The sequence below is a fragment of the Protopterus annectens genome, chromosome 8.part0 (assembly GCF_019279795.1).
Source record: "Protopterus annectens isolate FY-2018-M chromosome 8.part0, PAN1.0, whole genome shotgun sequence".
Taxonomy (NCBI): domain Eukaryota; kingdom Metazoa; phylum Chordata; order Ceratodontiformes; family Protopteridae; genus Protopterus; species Protopterus annectens.
In genome coordinates this window covers 1,496,899,895-1,496,924,373 of record NC_056741.1, presented here as the reverse complement: position 1 = coordinate 1,496,924,373, position 24,479 = coordinate 1,496,899,895, and the positions used below count along the sequence as shown (strand labels likewise).

General features: G+C 43.2%; 1 protein-coding gene across 3 annotated transcripts in view; it reads left to right on the top strand.

Annotated features, from left to right (window-relative positions):
- The window catches only part of APLP2 (amyloid beta precursor like protein 2), a 1,432,335-nt gene that overhangs the window by 759,478 nt on the left and 648,378 nt on the right, over positions 1-24,479 (top strand). For all 3 annotated transcript variants that reach the window (XM_044081082.1, XM_044081081.1, XM_044081080.1), the window contains one exon: positions 24,000-24,074. In XM_044081082.1, the coding sequence (XP_043937017.1) occupies positions 24,000-24,074 (75 nt within the window). The remainder of the gene's footprint in view (positions 1-23,999; positions 24,075-24,479) is intronic.

Genomic DNA, 24,479 nt, shown 5'->3' with positions numbered 1-24,479 from the left:
GGTCTGTTTGCCTCTGGATTAAATGAACACCTCTAATTGGTCACATAGGCTTCAAATACAGTATATAAATGCATGTTTTTTTCTGTATCATTACACTGATGAAGGCTTAGTAAAGAACTAGCCGAACCAGTTTGTGCTGTGTAAACTGGAATTATGATTGTTATTTAAATATATAGACAACTGCTGCCACAGTCTGCTGGTTGTATTTTTGTTGTGCTTAAAGCTGCTAATGCACCTGACTTTTGTAAAGGACCTACTGACCTTCCTGGGGTATACTATCAACGAAAAGAAATCCAAACTAGTACCCACCCAAAAAATTGTATTCCTGGGAGCAAGCCTGGACACAGCATCCCAGACGGCATTCCTTACACCAGAAAAACAAACCTACCTGACAGCCTACTTCTCTCAACTAGCCACCAGAACCCAGTTATCCGCAAGCTCTGGGATTCATGGCTTCTTGCTTTCTACTCATTCCATATGCCAGACTGCATATGAGGAAACTACAGTGGTACCTAAAAAGCCTTTGGTGTCAACACTCCTAAGACCTGGAAACTCTTATACCATTGATGCCTTGTTTAAGGAAAGATTTTCTTTGGTGGATAGCAGCATGCTACCACAACAAGGGGACTACCCTTCGCACACCCCATGCCACCCTGACCCTCACCACAGACTCGTCAGACTACGCCTGGGGTGCACACCTGGACGGCAGGTGCATTTAGGGCCAATGGAGCCCAAATCAAATACATCTGCACATCAACCAAAAAGAGATGTTAGCTGTTCAGCATGCTCTGACAGCTTTCAGACCCCCTACTCTCCCCGGAGCCTCTACTGATCAAAACAGAAAACATCACTGTGATGTAGTATATCAACAAGCAGGGAGGGACTCGCTCATACCCTCTGTGCAGGCTCGCAATGACCCTTTGGCACAGTGCCTCAGCCATGCAACTACCCATGCTAGCACAATTCCTGCCAGGCTAAACTCTGGCAGACAATTTAAGCAGAAATCTTCTGGACCCACACAAGTGGTAGCTAGACCAAAGAACCTTCACCCTTGTAACCCAGAAATGGGGCATCCCAAAGGTCTACCTCTTTGCTTCCCACTTCAGCTATCAGCTCAGCAAATTCTGCACCAGGGAATCTCACAGCAAGGCCTGGAAAGTGGATGCTCTATCCTTCCAGTGGGTCAACTTCTCGGTCTATGCATTTCCCCCCTCTACCACTCATTACAAGGGTACTATTCAGAATAAGGGAGGAAAAACAGAGGACAATCCTGATTGCCCCAGACTGGCCACGCCAGCACTGGTACCCACTGCTGCGCAGCCTGTCACCCCTGCCACCATGACATCTCCCTCAGATCCCAACACTCCTGACCCAGAGGACTGGAGATTTCATGCATCCCCAATTGCAGACCCTCAGTCTGGCAGCCTGGCTTATTCCCTGACCACTGCACAAGCTGCCAATCTAAGCAAACAAGGTATAGATGTTCTATGTGTGAGCAGACGCCCTAGCACTAGAAAGTCTTATGCTGAAAAGTGGAAAAGGTTTTGCGCATGGATCCAGGCTAAGGGAGCCGGAACGGCACAGCCCTCTCTACCTCTCATCCTGGATTACCTGGCTGACCTACTACACAGGGGTCTATCCTTCTCTTCTATTAAAATTCATACCTCTGCCATCTCTGCTCATTTCAGCACAGAGCCACCTCTTTTCTCCCACCCTCTCATCAAACAGTTCCTAAGAGGGGCTAGAAACTTGAGATCACCCAGAAGAGCACCTATCCCAGCTTGGGACCTAAAGTTTGTGTTGGCAAAGCTCACCCTGCCCCCTTTGATCCAGCAGCTTCAGTAGAGTTAAAGTTTCTCTCTCTGAAGACATCCTTGCTTCTGGCCATCACTTCAGCTAGAGGAGTATCAGAGCTACAGGCACTAATGGCTGTAGAGCCCTTCATCATTTTTCATGCTGACAGGGTCTGCCTCAGGACTAACCCATCCTTCATGCCAAAAGTGTCCAGTGTGGCTCTCAACCAATCCATTCATTTACCCGCCTTTTTTCCTAACCCACAAAACAAGGGGGGAAGGATTCTGCACTCTAGATGTGCACAGACGGCTTAGAATTCTACTTAGGAATAAATAATTTAGAAAGACTGATCAATTGTTAGTCAGCTTTGCTGCAGGAGCAATAGGGCAACGCCATATCCAAGCAAACCATTTCCAAATGGATAGCATACTGCATCCATTTCTGCTACAAGCAGCATGGGGAAACCTCCCCCCATGGGGATCAGTATATATTCTACCAGAGCAACCTCCACCTCTACAGCTTTCCTCAGAGGGGTCTCCACCAGGGACATTGTGGAGGCTGCAACATGGACATATGTTCATACCTTCACCAAGCATTACCACCTGCCTATCTTGTCCAAATCCAGCACAGGCTTTGCCACCGCAGTCTTGCATGGCATTTTAGCCAACTCCCAGTCTTCATGACTGCCTCCACCCTTTTCTTCAGCTTTGGGAATCAACCCAAATGTGATGACTGCAACAGTGAAACATGAAAAACATAGTGTAGTTGTGTACACTTACCATAAATGTAGATGTTTGAGTGTATTCATTGTTGCAGTCCTGGTTTCCCTCTCTCCACCCCCCTTGTCTCTCTCTCAAGTTCTCTCTCTCCTTGCAAGGTATTTGTGGTATTTACTTTCTACTGGTGGTGGTGTTCCACCATAATCTAGCTCCCTCTTGTGGGCACCTGACTGGGCAAGAAAAACTGATGTAATGGTGTCGGCTGCCTTATTTTATGCCACTGATGTCAGTCCTGGAGCTACGGCAACAGACACAGAAATACTAAGCCTCTGGTATTTGGGCCGACTGAGGGCTACCCTGGCAGGGATAACCCAAATGTGATGACTGCAACAGTGAATACATTCGTAACATCTACATTTAGGTTAACTGTACACAACTGTACTTAATGGTAGGATTTTACACAGCTATTCTTTCTAACCAATTTAGGCTTTTTGTGCTATACAGTGGTGGGCTCCTGAAAGGGGTATTTGCTGCAAGTTTAACAACTTTGTTATAGCATTGTTTAAGTTTGGTTTTGTGATGCGTGAAGGTTAGTAAGGACGGGAGCACCATAAAGAAGTGTGGAGAGGAGATAATTAGTGGCAAATGTAGCTTTTGTTGTGTTGGTGAGAGAGTTTGAGTTTATAAAGCATCCCTAGGGTTTTCTTGGGCAATTTTCTGTATGCGGGTTGAATTTAGGGTCATCATCCACGGTCATCCCTAAAAATTTGCAATGAAAAGTGACTTCACCGGTTGTATTATTAAGAGTGAAGACTTTAAATTTTGTTTTTTTCATGGGAAAGGGATTTGGGGAAAAAAATAGTCATTTTTTTTTAGGGTTGAGCATGAGTTATGAGTAAGAAAGCCATGTTTCAGAGACTGTTAAAGCTTCAGGAGTAATTTTTTGGAGGTGTGCTACATTGGGAGATGTTCAAATGAGTGTGGAGTCATCTTCATATGTTATTAGTGAAGCCTGTTGTGGATATGTGGAGGATGTTGGTGCGAATGTTAGAGGGAAGCCTTGTGGTACACCGGTGGTGACTGGGAGGTATGGAGAGAGGGTGGAGTGCCATTTTACTGAGTAATATTAATAAGTAACTTTTGAACCATAGAAGGATGGGTTGTGAGAGACCTAATGAGGACATCTGAAGTAGAAGTTTGCCGTGACACTGTCAAAGACTCTAGACTAGTCTAGAAATAAGGAGGAGGCTAGTTTGCCATTATCTCTAATTATTGACTACCTATATAGGTTAGAAGTGCAGAGTTAGTACTATAGGAAGGACAGAAGCCATGTTGTGTGGGAGATGGGAGTTCTTCCTGCAGAAGATAGATAAGCATTTGTTTTTTGATTTCATTTTTCAAGTATTTTGGAGAAGGGGGATAAAATTTCTATAAGTCTGAAGTTAAATGTCTGTTGGATTTCCTCCTTTGTGCGGAGGGATAATGTGTAACTTTTTCAGAGAGAGGGAATGTGGGATTCCTAAATTGATCTGTTTATAAAGGTTGAAGTGGAGCATGGTTTGAGTAGTTTTATGTAGGATGTGAGGATAAGTTTCAAAGTGGATGCGGTGATAAATGGCTGCTCGGCAGGGTTGGGCTTAGATGTTTTGGGAAACCTTGGTTAGAGATGCTATATTTTCTGTAAAATAAGAGTTGAATTGTATTGCGGTTTTGAGTGATGAGTTATTGGGAGAGAGGTTAGAGTTAAATTCATGGACAGGATGCAAGATTTATTTGCTAGCTGTCCAGAATTTTTTAGGGTTGTATTGAACTATATTATACTGAACGTTATTGTAGTATAGTTTTTATGACTGCAAAGCACTCTTAAGTGTTCAGTATGTTGTGTTTTATACTTTTGCCATTCTTTGTGTTTTTCTGTATCCTGTGTTAGCATTCTACTCTTTTTGGATAGCCAGATTGCATTATTTGTTTTTAATCTCTTCCTTCTAGGAGCTGCAAGGCTATTTAGGACATTCAGAAAAGTTATATTGAATTCATTTACAGCATCATCTAAGAGGAGAATTTTTAGAAAGTTCCAATTAATAGGTAGGCTAATAATTAACATTTCTGGGCTAAACTTGGAAAGGCTGTATGTTTTATAAACATGCTGTTTAAGTGGATGTGAGAGATGTCTTTCTGTATAGTTTGGGAGATGATCACGGAGACGCACTGTACCCAAGGTGATGTATTTGCTAGGGTCTGATACTAGGATCCAGTCTAATATGGAATTTGATGTCTTCTATAATGTGTGTGCCTATCTATTAGTTGTTTGAAACCACGTAAGTTAACACTATGTGTAGGATGATTAGTTTACATCCAAGCAGTTGACATTCAGATCACCTAGTAGTATTATTTCTTGTGGAATTTTATGGATATTCAGTGCAAGATATATTCCACTCAAGCTGCATTGTTGCCAGGAGGGATGTAAAAAAAAAGTAATGCATATTTGTTTATAATTGTTAATTTCAGGAAAATTATAAAAAGCTCTGCTGAATTTAGTTTTAGTATTGGTTTGTTGTAAGGGGAAATGTGGGGTAGTTAGGAAATATTAAAGCAGTACAACCACCTTTCCTTTTTATACTGTCATGATGTCCATATAGCATGGAGGTGTAATTTCAGGGTAGTTTGTTCTGGGTTTAAGCAAAGTTTCAGTTACAACAATAGTGTCAGGACTTATTGGGTAATCCAGGCATGCATTTCAGCTGTTTTATTTCTTATGCTTTTAACATTTATGGCAGCAAAAGTTAGATTACTGGGTTTGGAGGTTGACCATTGTAGTGTGTGGAAGAAAATTGTCTTTGTGATCATTGTGATCGATGGGACTAGAATTAGGGTGAATGTCTCCTCCTAGATGGAATTTAATATATTGGTGAATTACTGATACGTTTTTTGGAGAGTATTTTTCCGCCTGATTTTGTTTTGATTTGGTTTGAGTTGGAAGTGGAGATAGCCTACATTTGGAGTAAAGGTGAGGAGCGTCATTGAATAGGTTTGGTGCAATGTGTGCAGAGTGTCGAGAGGAAATATGAATAGGTAGTTGGGACAGAGCTCGAGATGTTGAGAGCTGTTATAGGTTTATGATAGGATGAAAGATGACCCCGTAGCAGAAGGATAGAGGATAAGCTGAGTAGTAGCATGATTAAGTAAAGGGATCATTATGTTATAGTTGGCAGGTAGTGCGGAAGTAGGGATTAAGAAGGAAAAAAGTTGCATGGTAGAAGGATATTTACTGGTGGTGGAGCCTGAAAGCTGATAGAGGTAGTTAGAAAAGTATTTTTTATAAAGGAAGAGTTAGGTTGTCCTGGTATTTTCTTTGGGATGTAAGGTATGGGGTTGTTAGGAAAGAAGTATTTTCTTTCTGTAAAGGAAGAGAGTTAGGTTGTCCTAGTATCTTCTGTGGGACGTAAATAATAGGGAGTCTAAGAACATGTTCCATCTTTGGTGGCTTACCCTTTCTCTTTTTTCCAATTTGCTATGCGTCTTATATGGAGTTGTCTTCTCTGTTTCACCTTCTATACTAAGCTCAGTGCTGCAACAAGTATAATTAAAGGGTGTGAAATGAATGATGCATGATGTGAAGAGCACTGTTTCAAAAGTATGGAAAGTTTTATTGATGGTGTCAGTGTTGGTAGTTAATGACAATGGAACTTCCTACCAGTCTTAAGTACATTTTCGTTTCTCCTGAGTAGTACAGCTAGAGCAGCAAAGAACCACCTTTTATTAACCCTGCATTTTTCTACCCAGTAAGCAGGTTCTGTAGTTCACATAAACAAACTTATGCAGCCTCAATGCTAAGAACTTAATCCTTTTCTAGGACTCCTTCCAGTGGAAGTACTAAGACTGCCGAAAGCTCACTGCCAGTAAATCTTGTCAGAACTGAAAATATTATTTGTGTGCCACTTGTGGTATTTTAAATAAGGGGCTTCAGTTCGCAATGTTTTTCTTTCCTTTACAGCCTTATTTAATAATGGCCTGGCGTCAGCCATAATAGAAGTACACCTTGTGACGGTCCCTACTCCGGGCCAGTAATCAAGGAGTCTGAGTACTTGCCACTGACACCACTGAGGGACAAGCAGTAGGAGCAAAAACACACAGTATTTTCAGATGCAGCTGTCTGCACTAAGCACAACTTCCCTTAAGAGCACACTCCAGATCTGGGATTGATACTCTGTGTCTCTCTCCACAGGCCCCAAACAATACTCCACACTAATCACTTTGGAGCTGTGTCCTTGTTCAAGTAGCTGGTACACACACACACACACACACACACACACACACACACACACACACACACGCACGCACACGCACACGCACACACACACACACACACACACACACACACACACACACACACACACACACACACTTGGGTATTTGATTTTCACCCACACACCTGGGAAAGGCTGGCACAGATTTACCAGCTATGCCCCCCTCAGCCAAACTATAGGGTAATTACTCTGCCTTCAGTCAGCTACTCTAAAGCTCTTACAAGGGTACCCAGTTATACTGAGTAAAAATAATACTAATACAAATGGTAAGAGGTTGACCAATGCAGCAAGGCTTTCAGACATAGTGTCACTAAAATAAGCATAAGTACACTCAGGATGGTAAAAGTATTCTGTAAAAGAACAGCCACAATGAATGGTATAGAAATACTTAATAATAAATAATAAAACTGAGAACACTGAATATCTAGTTACAGTAAACACCAGAGTTTCAGACACAGGAGATATAAAAAAATAACACAGTTGGATAGATGCACACAGGTGCAGAAAAACAATCTCACTCTATTTTACTGACTAATCTAAAGAATTACTATTCCTTGATTACTTAATAAAGCAAGGCAAGATGAAGTGTGTTGAGTTGCTTACTACAGCAAGACAAAATGAGGTGTGAGGTTGTGTGATACTATCTGTGAAATATCTTTCCTGTCAGGTTCCAGAAAACAAAGTGCTGCTGCAAGAGTTTCATAATATATCTCATGAATATCTAAAGAATCATTTCAGTGCTGGTTGTAGAATGACATCACATCTGGTCACCTGAGTCTGGTACAAATTACACCTAGAGCTTTGTTAAGATGTGATGTTCTTCATGTTTCACTGTTGCAGTCATTACATTTGGTTAATCCTGCTGGCAGGTTGCCCTCAGTCGGCCTGAATTCCAAAGTCTTGGGTCCTGCGTCGGCTGCTGTCGCCCCTCCCTGATTTCAGGTAGTCAGGGGTATAAAAGAAGTAGCCGGCGACATTTTCTTCAGTCTTTCTTGCCGCACGGTGCCCGAAGCAGAAACAGTTTGCAAGTGCCGGTCGGCCGACTCTTGAGATTTTCTGTTCAAATTTCAGATCCGAAGTCTTCAATAAAGCTAAGTACCCCGTTGGGGAAACTTTTTTCTTGCTCCAGACCGATGTCAGAAAAAGTAAATTGTATTTCTTGTGGAAAGCAAATACCTCATAAGGACTTCAATTATTACTGTATTCCTTGCATAGGCCCTGATCACAATGTTTCTGGTTGCCGGTTTTGTACTAGGTTTAACCAACGCACTGTGTCAGTATGATTTTGCTTTAAACTATTTTGGACGCCGGTTTAATTATCCAGAAATGTCGTCGGATAGCCATCCGACTACCGGAGTTCTCAAAAAATGCAAAGAAAAGGAGAGAGATAAACAACCGAGGCCCAAAACAGGTGAAGCTTCTCCTAAGCCAGTCGCCGGTTTTCACTGAGGCACTTTCGCAGCCCCTGACACCCGCTACTTAGTCACAGGCTGCTACCGACTCCCACATGGAGTTAGCCATGCCACTGGAAACTGAAGGTATTGGAGCCTCTGATACTATTCCCTGAGATGAGTCTGGAGCCGCTGAGCAGGCATCAGCTTCTGAGGGTGTATTCAGACCTAAACATCTTTACATTAAACCAACTTCAGCTTCAAAGGCAAAGACTAAAGCACCTTCTAAAGCAAAGAAACTCGAGAGCCACGTGGACAGGCCTCTATGCCCAAAAAACAGATGCTCAAAATGTCCGAAGACTTGATTACCTTGATCAGGGGTTCCCACCCCCCCCCCCCCTCATGATGAGGCCTAGGCAAGAGACTGACTATGAATCTTCAGATCAGGTTTCTATTTATTCTGATTACTCTTCTGATCAGGAATATTCTCTTCCCCCTATGAGGATTCTGATGCTGAAGAATCTATAGCTTTAGCTTCTCCTCCAGAGGACTATTCTTTTGGGGAAACCTTGCATACTATGAGGGAGCATTTCCTCTGGGAGAGCCAAGATTTTTCAGAATCTAAAAAGAGGCTCAGAGATTTCCTTTTACTTCTTCAACACAGGCCTCTAGCCATTCCACCTGTGTTAGACATTGTAGATGTGTTTTCGGAGTCTAGTCTTACCCCTGACTCCTTACCTCCAGCTCCTGTTAAGCATGATAGATATTACAGGGTTCCTGACTCTCATAAATTCCTTTTTAAAAACCCTGCAGAAGACCCAGAGACCATTTCACAGGGTCCCAAAGGAGTTGAGGCTTCCGCTGCAAAAAAACCCTACCCCCCCCCCCCTGACAGATTCTAGGGCACTGGATAGTTGGGGGAAAAAATGGTTTACACATCTTCTACCTTGGCTATAAGGGCCTTAAACTGTCAGTTTCATATGCTCAAATATCAGCAACATGTCATGGCATTGCTTAAACAGAAAATGTTGTTAAACTCTGAATGTGCAGAAAACAAGGAAATGCAGGATTTATTGCATGCAGCTGAACAAGTTGGAAAGCATACTTTACAATGTGGTTTTGATTCTTTGGAGGCCTCCTGCAGGGCTGCAGTTACGGGTTCTGGAATTAGGAGGCATGCTTGGTTAAAGGAACAAAATCTGCCTGATAATGTGAAAGTTAAATTATTAGATGCACCTTTACAGCATGATACTTTGTTTGGTGTTAAGGCTAAAGAGGTGTTAAAGAAAATGGAGGACAAAGCTAAATCTATGCAAACTGTCAAAGATTTTTTACAAGTGCAGCCACCTTGGTTTAGTAGACACTGGCCTACCAAGAATTGGGCCTTTCCTGTGTCAGACCTCAAAGGGGCAGATCAGACACCCTAGATGCAGATCCCAGGGCAAGGTTCATAGAGGTCAAAGCAATGGGGTGTTTCTACCTCCAGAGTTGGTGAAGACAAATCAACCTTACAGGAAACAGTCCCAATGACTTCCCCCTGCCTGCACCAAGCACTTCTCTCCTGGCAGCACTCTTAGGGGGGAAACTAGCACTTTTTTCTCAAAATTGGCACATTATAACCCTGGACAAGTGGGTTCTAAACATAGTGTCACAAGGCGACAAGTTCCATTTCCATACCCTGCCAAAGGCAAACGGTTCGCCAGATCTGACAAAAAAAAATCAATGGGCAGAGGCGCAAAAACAAGTCTCATCCCTCATGGACATGGGGGCCATTCAACAAGTACCAGAGCAAGAGCAGGGACAAGGATTTTACTCAAGACTGTTCTTGGTACCCAGAAAGGACAAGTCCTGGAGACCAATACTGGACCTTTCTATTCTGAACACATTCCTGGATATACCAAAATTCAAAATGTTAACTTTGCAGCAGCTTCTGCCCATGCTGGGCAAGAATGCTTGGCTTGTGACTTTAGACCTAAAAGAGGCATACCTGCATTTCCCAATCAGACAATCATGCAGATACCTCAGATGCAAGGCTGCCTCAATGCATTACCAAATCTTAGCACTGCCCTTTGGCTTATCTACTGCACCCAGGGTCTTTACAAAGTGCCTGGCACCAGTAATTGCATTCTGCAGGGAGAGGAATACAAATATATCCTTACTTCGACGACTGTCAAATTCAAGCAGAGAATAAGGACATTCTTCTACAGCAACTGGCGTTTGTGAAAAGACTTCTAACATGCCTAGGGTACACAGTCAACGAAAAGAAATCAAAACTAGTACCCTCTCAAGAGATAATATTCCTGGGTGCAAACTTAAATACAACTGCCCAGATGGCTTCTCTCACGCCAGACAAACAAAGGTAACTGACTACCTATTTCAAGATGTTGGCAACAAAGGCCCAGATGTTCATCGTGTTACCCTGCTGCAGTCATCACACTTGGTTATCCTGTCGTGAGGCGGTCCCGCAGTCGGCCTGAATTCCAAAGTCTTGGTCCGGCGTCGGTTGCTGTCTCTTCTTCCCTGACGTCAGTGCGCCAGGGGTATATAATAGGCATCCAAAAGAGACATCCAACGCCATTTTCTTCAGTCTTTCTTGCCCCGTGGTGCCCGAAGCAGAAGCAGTTAGCAAGTGCTGGTCGGCCGACACCTGAGATTTTCGAATCGAATTTCAGTCCTAAGTCTTCAAAGCTAAGTACCCCGTTGGGGAACCTTTTTTTGCCTCAGTCCGATGTCAGAAAAAGTTAACAATTGCATTTCTTGTGGGAAGCAAATACCTCATAAGAACTTTCACTCTTATTGTATACCTTGCTTAGGCCCAGACCACGACGTCACTGGTTGTCGGTTTTGTTCCAAGTTCAATAAGCAAACTATAAAGCGACGCTTTGATTTCACACGACACTACTTCGGTAGGAAATTTAATTACACTATGCCGTTGGAGCAACCGACTACAGGCGTGCATAAAGAATGCAAAGATAAAGACAGGCAGCCTAGATCCAAGCCAGCCTCCGAGGCCTCGGCTGGGCTTGTCGACGGTTCTCAGGTTTTCAGTGAGGCGCCTATGCAGCCCCTGGCGAACGCAGAATTGGAACCCCAGACCGCTTCGGATTCTCAAGCAGAGAGTACTAGGCCGACGCAGCCATTTTCTATAGGCCCTACTGACAACATTGCAGAAGGAGAAGCCGGAGCTGTGGAAACACCTTCGGTTTCAGAAGGTGTCTTCAGACCGACTACTCTCACCATAAAATCTTATGCTAAGCAAAAGACTCCTCTAAAACCAAAAAAGACTGCTCATCAGTCTTCAGTACAAGGCCCCATGCCTAAGAAACAGATGCTTAAAATGGCTGAAGATTTGATTTCTTTGATCAGGGGTTCCCAACCCCCCCAGACAAAAGGCCTTGACAAGAGGAGGATTATGCCTCCTCTGATCAACTGTCTATTTCCTCAGACTCCTCTGAGGAACAGGATTACTCCTTTCCCCTTATGAAGATTCTGATGCTGAAGATTCCATTCCCTCAGCTTCTCCCCCTGAAGACTATTCCTTTGGGGAAACCTTACATACAATGAGGGAACATTTCCACTGGGAAGGTCAGGACTACTCCAACTCAAAGAAAAGGCTCCGAGAGTTTCTTTTACTCCCCCAGCACAGACCACTTGCTATCTCTCTAGTTTTAGACATTGTGGATGATGTTTACTTAGAATCTAGTCTAAATCCAGACTCTATGCCTCCTGCTCCAGCCAAACCAGACAGATATTATAGAGTGCCTGACTCACACAAATTCCTTTACAAAAGCCCTGTTGCTGACCCAGAGCCAATCTCCCTGGGTCCCAAAGGGGCTAAGGCTTCTATGGCTACAAATCCTGTACCCTCTGAAATGGACTCCAGAGCACTAGATAGGTGGGGGAAGAAGGTTTGCACCTCAGCTACTCTAGGTATGAGGGCACTAAATTGTCAATTTCACATGCTGAAATACCAGCAATTCCTAATGTCTCAATTAAAACAAAAGATTAGCACACACCCTCAATAGTCTGAATTCAAGGAAATGCAGGATCTGTTGCATGCAGCTGAACAAGTGGGCAAACATATTTTACAATGTGGATTTGATTCCTTGAAAGCTTCCTGTAGAGCAGCTGTTACTGGGTCTGTTATACGTGTAGGCATGCTTGGTTAAAAGAACAAACTCTGCCTGATCATGTTAAAGCAAAGTTATTAGATGCAGCAGGATGTCTTATTTGACTTTAAAGCAGAAGAGGTTTTAAAGAAAATGGAGGATAAGGCAAAATCTTTGCAGACTGTCAAAGATTTCTTACAGGTACAGTCCCCATGCTTCAGCAGAAATTGGCCAACAAAAAAATTGGTCCTTTCCAGCTTCTGACAGGCCACAGAGGGGTAAATACAGACGCCCAAGGGGCAGAGGTCGAGCACAAATCCCTTACAAACCTCGCCAATGGGGCACTGCAACACAGAAGGGAGGAGAAGACAGGCCCCAAGCTACTAGAAGACAAACACAATGACTTAACCCTCAAACTGCCAAGCAAAGCTCTCTTGGCAGCTCCCTTGGGAGGAACATTAGCACTTTTTGCAGACAACTGGCACATCATCACAAAGGACAAATGGGTCCTAGACATTATCTCACAAGGATACAGATTCCATTTCCACACCTTGCCAAGGATAAAAGGAATGCTAAACCTGCCACAAAATCAGTGGGCAGAGGCACAAAAACAAATTACAGCTCTCATGGACAATGAGAGCCATTCAACTGGTACCTTCACAGGAGCAAGGCCAAGGATTTTACTCAAGGCTCTTTCTAGTCCCCAGAAAGGACAATGCATGGAGACCCATTCTGGACCTTTCAGTTCTAAGCACCTACTTGCAAGTACCCAAATTCAAGATGCTAACACTACAGCAGCTTCTTTCCATGTTGGGCAAGAAGGCTTGGCTAGTAACGTTGGACCTCAAGGAGGCATACCTGCATGTCCCTATCAGACAATATTGCAGAAGATACCTCCGTTTCATTACAGGTTCAACCCATTACCAATTCTCTGCACTGCCCTTTGGCTTATCTACTGCGCCCAGGGTCTTCACAAAATACCTGGCACCAGTAATTGCATACTGCAGACAGAGGAATTCAAATATATACCCATACCTGGATGACTGCATCATCCAAGCAGAAAGCAAGGACATTCTTTTACAACATCTGGTGTTTGTAAAACACCTTCTAAGTTGCCTAGGGTACACGGTAAACGAAAAGAAATCAAAACTAGTGCCCTCACAAAATGACATTCCTGGGTGCCAGCTTGAATACAACGGCCCAGATGGCTTATCTGACGCCAGACAAACCACTACAACTAACTCAATACTTCAAAATAATGTCAACAAAGACCCAACTCCCTGCAAGAAAAATTCTGCAGGCCTTGGGCTTCGTGGCATCTTGCATACTACTAATACCATTTGCAAAACTGCATATGAGGAAATTACAATGGAACCTGAAAAGCGTATGGACTCAACACAGCCACAGATTGGAAACAATGATACCTCTCATTCCCTGCCTTCAACAGGAGTTTCTATGGTGGTCACAGGCATGTCACCTCAGCAAGGGTCAGCCTTTCACCTTACCCCCAGCCAGGCAAACTATGACAACGGATGCATCAGACTATGCCTGGGGGGGCACACATGGTAGGTCAGTGCGTTCAAGGCATATGGACTACAGATCAAAGAAATCTGCACATCAATCAAAAAGAAATGCTAGCTGTACAGAATGCTCTGACAGCCTACAAGGACCTCTTACTTCCAGGACAGCTTATAATAAGGACAGACAACACCACAGTTATGTTGTACATAAACAAGCAAGGGGGAACACACTCCTACCCTCTATGCAGGCAAGCACTGACCTTGTGGAACACAGCACTGGCTTACCAAGTTCAATTACAAGCACAATTCCTGCCAGGAAAAAAGAACACATTGGCAGACTTAAGCAGGAACATCATGGATCCCCACGAGTGGAAACTGGATCCACAAGTATTTGCAATGATAACTCAAAAATGGGGGCGCCCAGACATAGACCTGTTTGCCAACCCCCAAAACTATCAGCTGTCAAAATTTTGCACAAGGACATTCCACCATCAAGCTTGGAAAGTGGACGCTCCCTCCTTCAGTTGGAAAACGCTGACAGTATATGCCTTTCCTCCATTGCCCCTTCTCACAAAGGTGCTGCTGAAAGTCCGAATGGAGAGACCCCGAATGATACTCATTTCCCCAGACTGGCCACGCCAGCACTGGTTACCCACTACTAAGGAACATGGCCCAGGGCCCACCATGGATTTTACCACAAATTCCTCATCTGCTCACTCAGCAAGACAGTCAGATTCTGCACAGCCAGCTCAAAACCTTAAATTTGGGTGCATGGCAAATCACCTAAGCAACCAGCCAGCTCCTCTTTCACAAGCTGTTATGGATGTCATTCTGGAGGCCAGGAGGCCCAGCACCAGGAAAGCCTACTCAGACAAATGGAAAAGATTTTGCGCCTGGAACCAAGCTGAAGGCCAAAATCCCCTTGAGCCGGACATACCTCAGATTCTACAATATTTAACTGAGATGTTACACAAAGGACTTTCTTTTTCATCTATTAAAATCCACGCCTCAGCTATTTCAGCACACTACAACACGGATCCTCCCTTATTTTCACATCCACTTCTAAGGCAGTACTTCAGAGGGGCCAAAAACATTAGGCCTCCCAGGAGAGCACCAACACCAACTTGGGACCTCAACTTTGTTCTGGAAAAACTTACACTGCCACCTTTTGAGCCAGCTTTCTCAGCTGATTTAAAGTTTATATCATGGAAAACTGCCCTGCTGCTAGCAATTACTTCAGCCAGAAGAGTCTCCGAGTTACAGGCACTAATGGCAGTAGAGCCTTTCCTCATTTTTCATCAAGACAGAGTTTCTCTACGAACTAACCCCTCCTTTATGCTAAAGGTGGTATCCAATGTGGCTCTAAATCAAACCATCCACTTACCCACCTTCTTCCCAAATCGACAGAACAAAGGAGAAAGACTCCTGCACTCCTTGGACATTCACAGGCAACTACGTTACTACTTGGATAAAACTAAGGTTTTCAGAAAATCTGACCAGCTTTTTGTATCCTATGCTACAGCATCACAAGGAAAGGCCATCTCAAAACAGACCATTTCCAAATGGATAGCACATTGCATACGTTTTTGCGACACCCATCATGGAAAACCAGTTCCTGCTAGCATAAGACCCCACTCCACCAGGGCAGCAGCTACATCTACAGCCTTTCTCAGGGGGTGCCAACCAAGGATATTCTAGAAGCTGCAACTTGGAGTTCAGTACACACCTTCACCAAACACTATCACTTACCACTTTACTCTAAGACTGGAGCTGGCTTCGCCACTGCAGTTTTGCAGGGCCTTCTAGCCTCCTCTAACTCTGTTTGACTCCACCTCCCATCCTTAGCTTTGGGATTCAACCCAAGTGTAATGACTGCAGCAGGGTAACATGATGAACATAGTACAGGTTTGTACCTACCATAAATGTAGATGTTAGAGTGTATACCCTGCTGCAGTCCAGGTTACCCTCCCTCCACCCCCTCTGACCTAGCTGAAACCTTTCTATACCTTAAAATCTGATACAACCTTTATGGTGTATTTGCTTATAGCTGGAGGTATGTTTTGATTGTGCTAAACTTTTATTATTGGTACTATCTACTGAGCACCTTTTGGGGGGCACCTGACATCTGGGGCAAGAAAAACTGAAGAAAATGGTGTTGGATGCCTCTTGTATACCCCTGGCGCACTGACGTCAGGGAAGAAGCGACAGCAACCGACGCCGGACCAAGACTTTGGAATTCAGGCCGACTGCGGGACCGCCTGACGACAGGATAACAAAGTGTGATGACTGCAGCAGGGTATACACTCGAACATCTACATTTATGGTAGGTACAAAACTGTACTTTATCTGCAAGAAAAATTCTGCAGGTTTTGAGCTTCATGGCATCCTGTATCCTACTAATTCCATATGCAAGACCGCATATGAGGAAACTTCACTGGTACCTAAAAAGTGTTTGGACTCAACATTGCCACAGCCTGGAGACAATGATTACTCTCATTCCCTGCCTGCAACAGGAGTTTCGATGGTGGGCGAAGGCTTGTCACCAGAACAAGGGACAGCCATTCACATTACCCCCAGTCAGGCAGACGCTAACAACGGATGCTTCAGATTATGCCTGGGGGGCCCACATGGCAGAAAGATGCATTCAGGGCACATGGTCCTCAAACCAAATGCATCTACATATCAATCAAAAAGAGATGCTAGCTGTTCAAAATGCCCTGACAGCCTTCAAGGACCTACTTCATCCGGGACAACTACTGATAAAGGCAGACGACACCACGGTCATGTGGTATATAAATGAGCAGGGGGGCACACATTCTTACCCCTTTTGCAGACTAGCCATGACTTTGTGGGATACAGCATTGACTTACCGAGTACATCTGCAGGCACAATTCCTGCCAGGAAAGGAAAATACTCTGGCAACTAACTAAGCCGAAACCTCATGGATCCCCACGAGTGGCAGCTGGGTCCACAAGTCTTCGGCATGATAATAAGGAAATGGGGATGCCCGGACATAGATCTGTTTGCCTCCCCTCACAACTACCAACTGAAAAGATTCTGCACAAGGACTTATCACAGACAAGCATGGAAAATGGACGCCCTATCTTTTAGCTGGAAAAAAACGATCAGTATATGCCTTTCCTCCACTGCCACTCCTCCCCAAGGTACTATTAAAGGTCAGACAGGAGAGGCCAGAGATGATACTGATTGCCCCAGACTGGCCCCGCCAGTACTGGTATCCAGTCCTAAGGAATTTGTCTCAATGCCCAGCTTGGACCTTACCTCAAATACCCCATCTATTGTCCCAGCAAAACAATTAGATCTTGCACAGCCAACTCAGGACTTTAAACCTGGCAGCATGGCAGATAATGTAGTCATACAAAACAAACCTCTCCGTAAAGCTGTGATGGATGTCATTTTGGAAGCCAGAAGGCCTAGTACTAGAAAATCTTATGCTGGAAAATGGAAGAGATTCTGTGCTTGGAACCAGGCACAAGGAACTGATACAACTGTACCAAATATTCCTCAGATTTTGCAATACTTAACTGAGCTGCTGGACAAAGGCCCATCATTTTCATCAATTAAATTCATGCCTCTGCCATTTCGGCTCATTACAGGACAGAACCACCAATCTTTTCTCATCCTTTATTAAAGCAGTACCCCAGAGGAGCCAAAAATGTAAGGCCTCCAAGGAGATCACCAATACCTGCGTGGGACCTCAACTGTGTCTTGGAAAAACTCACCCTGCCTCCTTTTGAGCCAGCTGCTACTGCTGATATAAAGTTTTTATCTTGGAAAACAGCTCTGCTCCTAGCAATAACTTCTGCAAGACGAGTTTCAGAGCTACAGGAACTCATGGCTGTGGAACATTTTATCATGTTTTATCCAGACAGGGTTTCTTTGAGGGCAAACCAGACATTTATGCCTAAAGTGGTGTCCAGTGTGGCTCTTAACCAAACTATTCTTCTGCCAACTTTTTATCCAAATCCACATAACAAGGGGGATTGAATTCTGCATTCCTTGGACGTACACAGACAGCTTAGATTCTACTTGGACAGAACCAACGTTTTCAGGAAGACCGAGCAATTACTAGTGGCATATGCTGCAGGATCACAAGGAAAGGCCATCTCAAAGCAGACTATTTCAAAGTGGATAGGCCACTGCATTTTTTCTGCTATTTTCAGCATGGCAAGCCAGTGCCTAAGGGCATTAGGCCACATTCAACCAGAGCTGCAGCCACTTCAGCAGCCTTTCCCAGGGGAGTACCAACCAAAGACATTTTAGAGGCTGCTACTTGGAGTTCAGTGCACACCTTTACAAAGCACTATCATCTGCCAAGTACTCTAAATCCAGGGCAGGCTTTGCCACTGCAATTCTGTAGGGCCTCATAGCCGCTCCTAATGCGGTTTAGCTCCAGCCTCCCAACCATAGTTTTGGGACTCTACCCAAATGACTGCAACAGTGAAACAGAACATAGTACAGTTGTGTACACTTACAATAAATGTAGATGTTCGAGTGTATTCACTGTTGCAGTCCAGGTTACCCACCCTCCATCCCCCTTTTTTCTAGTGGAACTTATTTTTCCTTCTCTGATTTATACAACCTTTGTGGTGTATTTGCTTGCAGATGAAGTTAAAGTTTTTATTGGTGCATGTATCTTTATATATAAACTTTGGCTACCCTTTTAGGGGGCACCTGACATCTGGGGCAAGTAAAACTGAAGAAATGGCACTGGCTGCTTCTTTTATACCCCTGACGTCAGGGAAGGGGCGACAGCAGCCGACACAGGACCCAAGACTTTGGAATTCAGGCCGACTGAGGGCAACCTGCCAGCAGGATTACCCAAATGTAATGACTGCAACAGTGAGTACACTTGAACGTCTACATTTATGGTAAGTGTACACAACTGTACTTTGCAGCATCTGAAAGCAATAAAATAATGTCATAATCTTCCACCCTTCCAGGATAGTAATTGGTTCAACCCCAAGGACAATATATTAACATTCCTAGTTTTTCCTCACACGTTTTTGTCTCTGGCTGCAATCATACCTGTAAGAGAAAATCTTTATGGCCTAAACCAACCCATTTAATTTTCAGCCCATTTTTCAAAATTAACTGGACTGAGATTAACATCTTCCCTTCCAGAATTCTCTGTTAAAAGGTATACATTTAATCAGTTAGAATACTGTCTGACATGCATGAATATCTCTCTTCTATCGGCAGGACCCACTGTTGATACATTTTTAATACAAGCAACTTTACAAATACATTTTAACACAAGCATCTTTGCAAATCAGAGTGGTAGTCAAATGACATAAAGTTCTTTACAAAACTCCAGCTGGCTGTGCTGGCATATGTTGCACACTCACGGCCCTACTATCCATAGCACAAATGACTCTACCTAATATCACACACTGTTGACAGTTGCAGCTTGCTTGCCTCAATAGCCCTCATAGTCGCATCAGTCCCCCACAGTTGATTTTTGAAGGGGTCAAAACTTTAGGTCTCCCAGAAAAATTAGTTTCCTTTTGTTAGATTTGCACAAAGAAAATAGACACAATCCCTTTTGAACCAGTCAGTGCAGATAAATGTCAGAACTTCATTTCTTGCTGTGCAAGGAACTCTATGCAGCCTTTCACATGGACAAGGTGTCATTAAGGAATGGCCCCTCCTTTGTGATCAGGATGCCTCAGTCTTCCACTTTAAACCTCAAAGGAAAAGGGCAAAGACTTCAACTGCCTGTACATGTCCATGAGGTACAGAAGTTTTGTATTGACAGAACAAAGGATCCCAAACAAGTAGATCACACATTTGTGTCATTTATGCTAGGGAAGCAGGGCAGGTCAGTCTCCAAATACATTTTCTAAATGAGTGGCTGGTTCTGTGACATTAGTTTAATGGACTAAAAATGGGCACTTGAGGCTGCTTTTGTAAAGCAATGGTTTGTCAATCAAAACTCACTGTATCACTTAAAAATCATTTTTGCAGAGGGCTTTGCACTTTTGCATCCACCCCCATTGTCTGGGGGTGTACTCCTCAAATCCCTGGTACTTGGATATGCTAACTCAAAAATTGCTGTATCTCAGAGTAAAGGGGAGTTCTTTAGGATAGCAGAGCCTTGATCTTAAAGTACGTATCAATGATAGATGTTTTAATATTGCACTGATGATTGCCTGTCATAAGTGTATAGAATTTCTGCCTGGAACCCTGGTTAGCTAACCGCTTAACATTTTGTTATGATCTTTGTGGAAAGAACCTTATGGGACAGTTTGATTCATGGCATTAGGGCAGCAGTTACTACAGCTTCCTCAAAACATCTCTGATGCAGAATTCTGGACTTCAGAGATGCATTTTTTAATGTAATGGCACCAGTGTTAAGTCACTATTGATAAATAGTAACTGTGTTTTAACCTCAATTTTCTGGTCTAACAATGTTATTTCTGGTAACATTTGTTATATACCAATTTTCACCTAGCTTGTACTTTGTTGTAACATTAGGTGTGTATTTAATTTCTTACTATTCTATTAACTGTAATTATTGCTGTTTACTCATAGAATACATTGTACTGTATTTCGGAGCTTTTCTCCCCAGGCCTCCGCTGAAAATGGGCTCCTAGCCCAGTAGGACTTTCCCGGTTAACAAATGTAATAAATAAATAAAGAAATAATACAGACTTTGTCATTTTTTTCAGTAACTGAAAGAGGTCAGTAGACCAGTTCTTTTACAGGCTTTAAAGTTAAAAATAAACAAAAATGATGGTCTTTAAGGGCATGTGTATTCTGCCACTTTAGCTCTTTAGTTGGAACATGTAATAGAATAACTGTAGTCGGACTGTCTTCAGTTTGCTCTGTGCTATTTAAGACATTTTCTGCCTCCCTGTTGTGTGACCTTCAAGTTCATATAACGTTTGGAGTATGGGATTGGTGTGGGGGGGGGGGGGGGGGTTATGGACTTAACTCCTTGCAAAAAAAAGTGCTGTTTTGACCTGTAACATCAGTGCACACCGTTTGTAAGATTTGTGAATAATGGTCGATGAAGCTTCTTTCAAATGATAAATTTCAGTTTTGACATAATTGTAGCTTACAGTACTGATCTTTATGGTGAACATAGTGCATATATGTAAGCATACTGTCATTAGAGTTGTTCAGATACAAGGATCACTGCTACAATATAAGGTTCTTACCACCAACCCTGAGACTATTTTTTTTTTGTGCTGTTCAGCTGGGGAGATGGGAAGGGGAAGTACCCTACTGCTGCCGCCATCTCTTCTCTCTCAGTTTTGGGAAGACATAGTACTTCCCCCTTGACCAGACTTTACAGGTAAACATGTTAGTGGTAATTTTGCTTCCACAAAAAAACATGCAAGCTGCTGTCACTTTTCAGAGAGCATCCTGCTGGTGTTCTTGGTGTGGGGAGGAATTGAGCTCTGTTTGGGGGAATGTTGGAACCTCTGCCAGTCAGGCCAGGCTGCATCTACTTGCAGCTGATTCCCATGTGCTGTAAATTCTACTGCTGTGGCAGTAATCGTAGCAGTGATCCTGTTAACATTTTCTGCTGTTATGAGTATGCAAAGTAACTGTACTTTACCATGGTCAGTAAATCTTTTTGTAATTGTTTTGTGTGTATATAAAACACACACAGAGTATGTGGTTACCATACTGCTTATTGTAGACAGTTTTCAAATACATAGGTTGGCAAACACAGTAGTAGTCAACCTGGAAAATATATATATATATATAATATAAAAGCCGGAAAAAGACCTTACCTCAGAAACATTGAGCTAATATCTGCACAAGTCAGTTAAAACAAGAATGGGATAGCAGACTCCCTTCAGAGACTGAAACTGTGCTATAGTGAATTTTCTTTACAAGCTGTGCAGTGTTGTCAGTAAACTGCCAGAATCCAAGTCTTGTGTTTTCATAGCTGCTAGAATATCTGTCATACTGTCACAGTCGAAAGTTGAGGAAAAAGTTGGCAGTTTCAGCGTTGCTTTGCATCACACAAGTAAAAACCTTTTTTCGTCTTTGTTTGTTGTATGTTCTCCATTGCTACAAAGGGCATTGTAGAATGTCATAACTTTACTAAAATCACACCCCCAGTGTCATACTCCAGTCACCAAAGTACAACTTGGATATAGTGCTTACTACCTCAGACTGCTGGTTTATCAACCTGATCAGTGTTGTATTAAGAGTGTAAAGTACTGCATTGCCAAAAGATTTTTTTTAGAATTATTTCAAAATGGTGTTCTTTACTTGTAAATTGACATATGTCATTGAAAATGCTTCACACAGACACCTCGCCAGTAGTCAAAAGCTCCGTCTGATAAAAGCAGAATTCCATAACTTTTGATGCATAAATGCTGCAGTGCTACATTGTCCCATTTACTTTGTCGAAGGGTCTGTTAAGCGAATGCCCTTTGATCAACACGTAAATGTCGAACTACGAAAGCTTGAATGGCTAAGTAAGCAAATTTTTTTCCCTGGGGGAAAAATCGCTTTGCCGTTATCAGGAATTTGCCCTTTCTTCCACTGTAGTGCAATCTCTGAGTTGGCATATTTAGTTAGGAGGGGTGTGGGGTTGCGGCCCCCAACGTCTTTGGGTTTGAGGGTTTGTTTTTTATTGGCCAAGTGATTTTTTTCCCTCGGGGGGGGGGGTGGGGGGGGTCACTTACTTGACCATTTGAAGTTTTTGTAGTTTGACATTTACGTGTCGATCAAAGGGTGTTCGCTTAACAGACCCCAGTGCTAGGTACTTGTTTCAGAAATTTTTTTATCACATGTGCGCTCACCAGTAAATCATGCAAAAAACATACATTGATGCAGCTCTGCATTCTGATTTGCGTATTCAAGTATTACTTGGCAATTTCTACAAATGTCTGAAAGAACTACATGCAGAATATTCCCATATAGATAAACAAGGAAGAGGACTACTTTTTTTCTTTATTTAATAAAAACAAAATTGAGACCCAGAGACTGTTTTCCAAGTGCAGTATTCTCTTCCTGGGTGGACATTATAGGACAGTAATGAAGTTTCATAGGGTGGGGAGGGTTTGTACCTGTGCTGTTGAGCCTCATAGTACCCCCTTGGGTGGTCTTTATTTATGGTGTCCACTGTTTACTATTACAGGTTGCATACTACACAAGTATCAATGACACTGCCACACTCACTCGAATACACACACACACACACACACACACACACACACACACACACACACACACACACAAGCTAACATCTACTGAAGCCCTGCCGATAATAGTATTTAACTTTTTTGTAGTGAGGATGGGAGAAGCTCATTGCCTCTGTGGAAAGAAATGGGCCACTGATGTCTGTCCACAGAAGTCCATCTACTTTACTGCCACTTAAACTTTTCTCTTTGAATTTCTGCTGTTTAATATTATCTAGTACAGGGCAGCCATGATGGTGCAGCGGTTAGCGTTGCCGACTCACAGCAAGAGGTTCTCTGGTTCGATCCTCTGCTGGGGTGCCTTCTGTGCGGAGTCTGCATGTCCTCCCTGTGGTCGCGTGAGTTTCCTCCGGGTGCTCCGGTTTCCTCCCACATCCGAAAGACATGTTGCAGGTGGATTGGACACACTAAATTGGTCCTAGGTGTGAGTGCGTGCATGTGTGTGCACCTTCTGTGGAAGGTTGGGTACCGGGCTGGCAACTCGACACCGTAAAACTCCACTGCCAATCATGAGCGGACAGTGATCTGCTGTGGCGACCCCTAACAGAGAAAAGCTGAAAGAAGAAAAATATTATCTAGTACAGCTGTACTTTTTGTTGCCACTGTTAATTTTCAATTTTCTGGTTTTAACATCTGTTTATTAGCACTAGAGAATACAGACATTCTAGTTTTGAAGTGGGGAAAATTGTCAAGGAGGATTTCAGCAGACTGAAAGACACAAATAGTTTGGAGAAGATAAGTAGTGCATTGTATAATGCTTATGCATTTTCCAAGGCATTTCAGCTTCTGTAAGTTGTAAGCATCACCACCATACTTCAAGGTGGGAGAAGAATCTGGAGATCATGCAGCACCAGTATTCACTGTAATGTGCAAGAGTAATACTCAATTATAAAGTCATGTTAATGTGAATGGCATGACTTGTGTGGATTACTGTCTTGGAAACCTGAATGTATTTTTTTCTCTGCTTGCAGGTGAAAAAGGAATGGGAAGAGGCTGAACGGCAGGCTAGAAATCTACCCAAGGCTGAGAGACAAACCCTTGTTCAGGTACAACCCCTCCCTATTTTTAGGTCTTGACATAGTGGGAAGGAGAAGCAGTTGTTTCTGTGCATGTGTTCGCCAGCTTGATTGGTAAGTGATGTGAGCAGAAAGTGGCTAATTGCAGTATACTGAGCTTATGATCTCTGTAGGGCTCCTTCAGTTTGATCTTGTATTGGGGAGTGCCTTCTGTGGAAGAGCAGACTGAGCAGATGGTGCTTCAAAGAATCTTATATGAGAAAATAGAGAATTGGGAGGCTTCAGTGTTTTTATTCATAAAATAGTAACCTAGAAAAAAAGTGTGGCTATATTCGCAAGGTGTGTTGCTCTCGCCCATCAGAAGTTAAAGTGCAAACATACATAGCGGCATTGGATGGAATGAGTCAAGATTGTTCACATGATGCAGAAATGCAA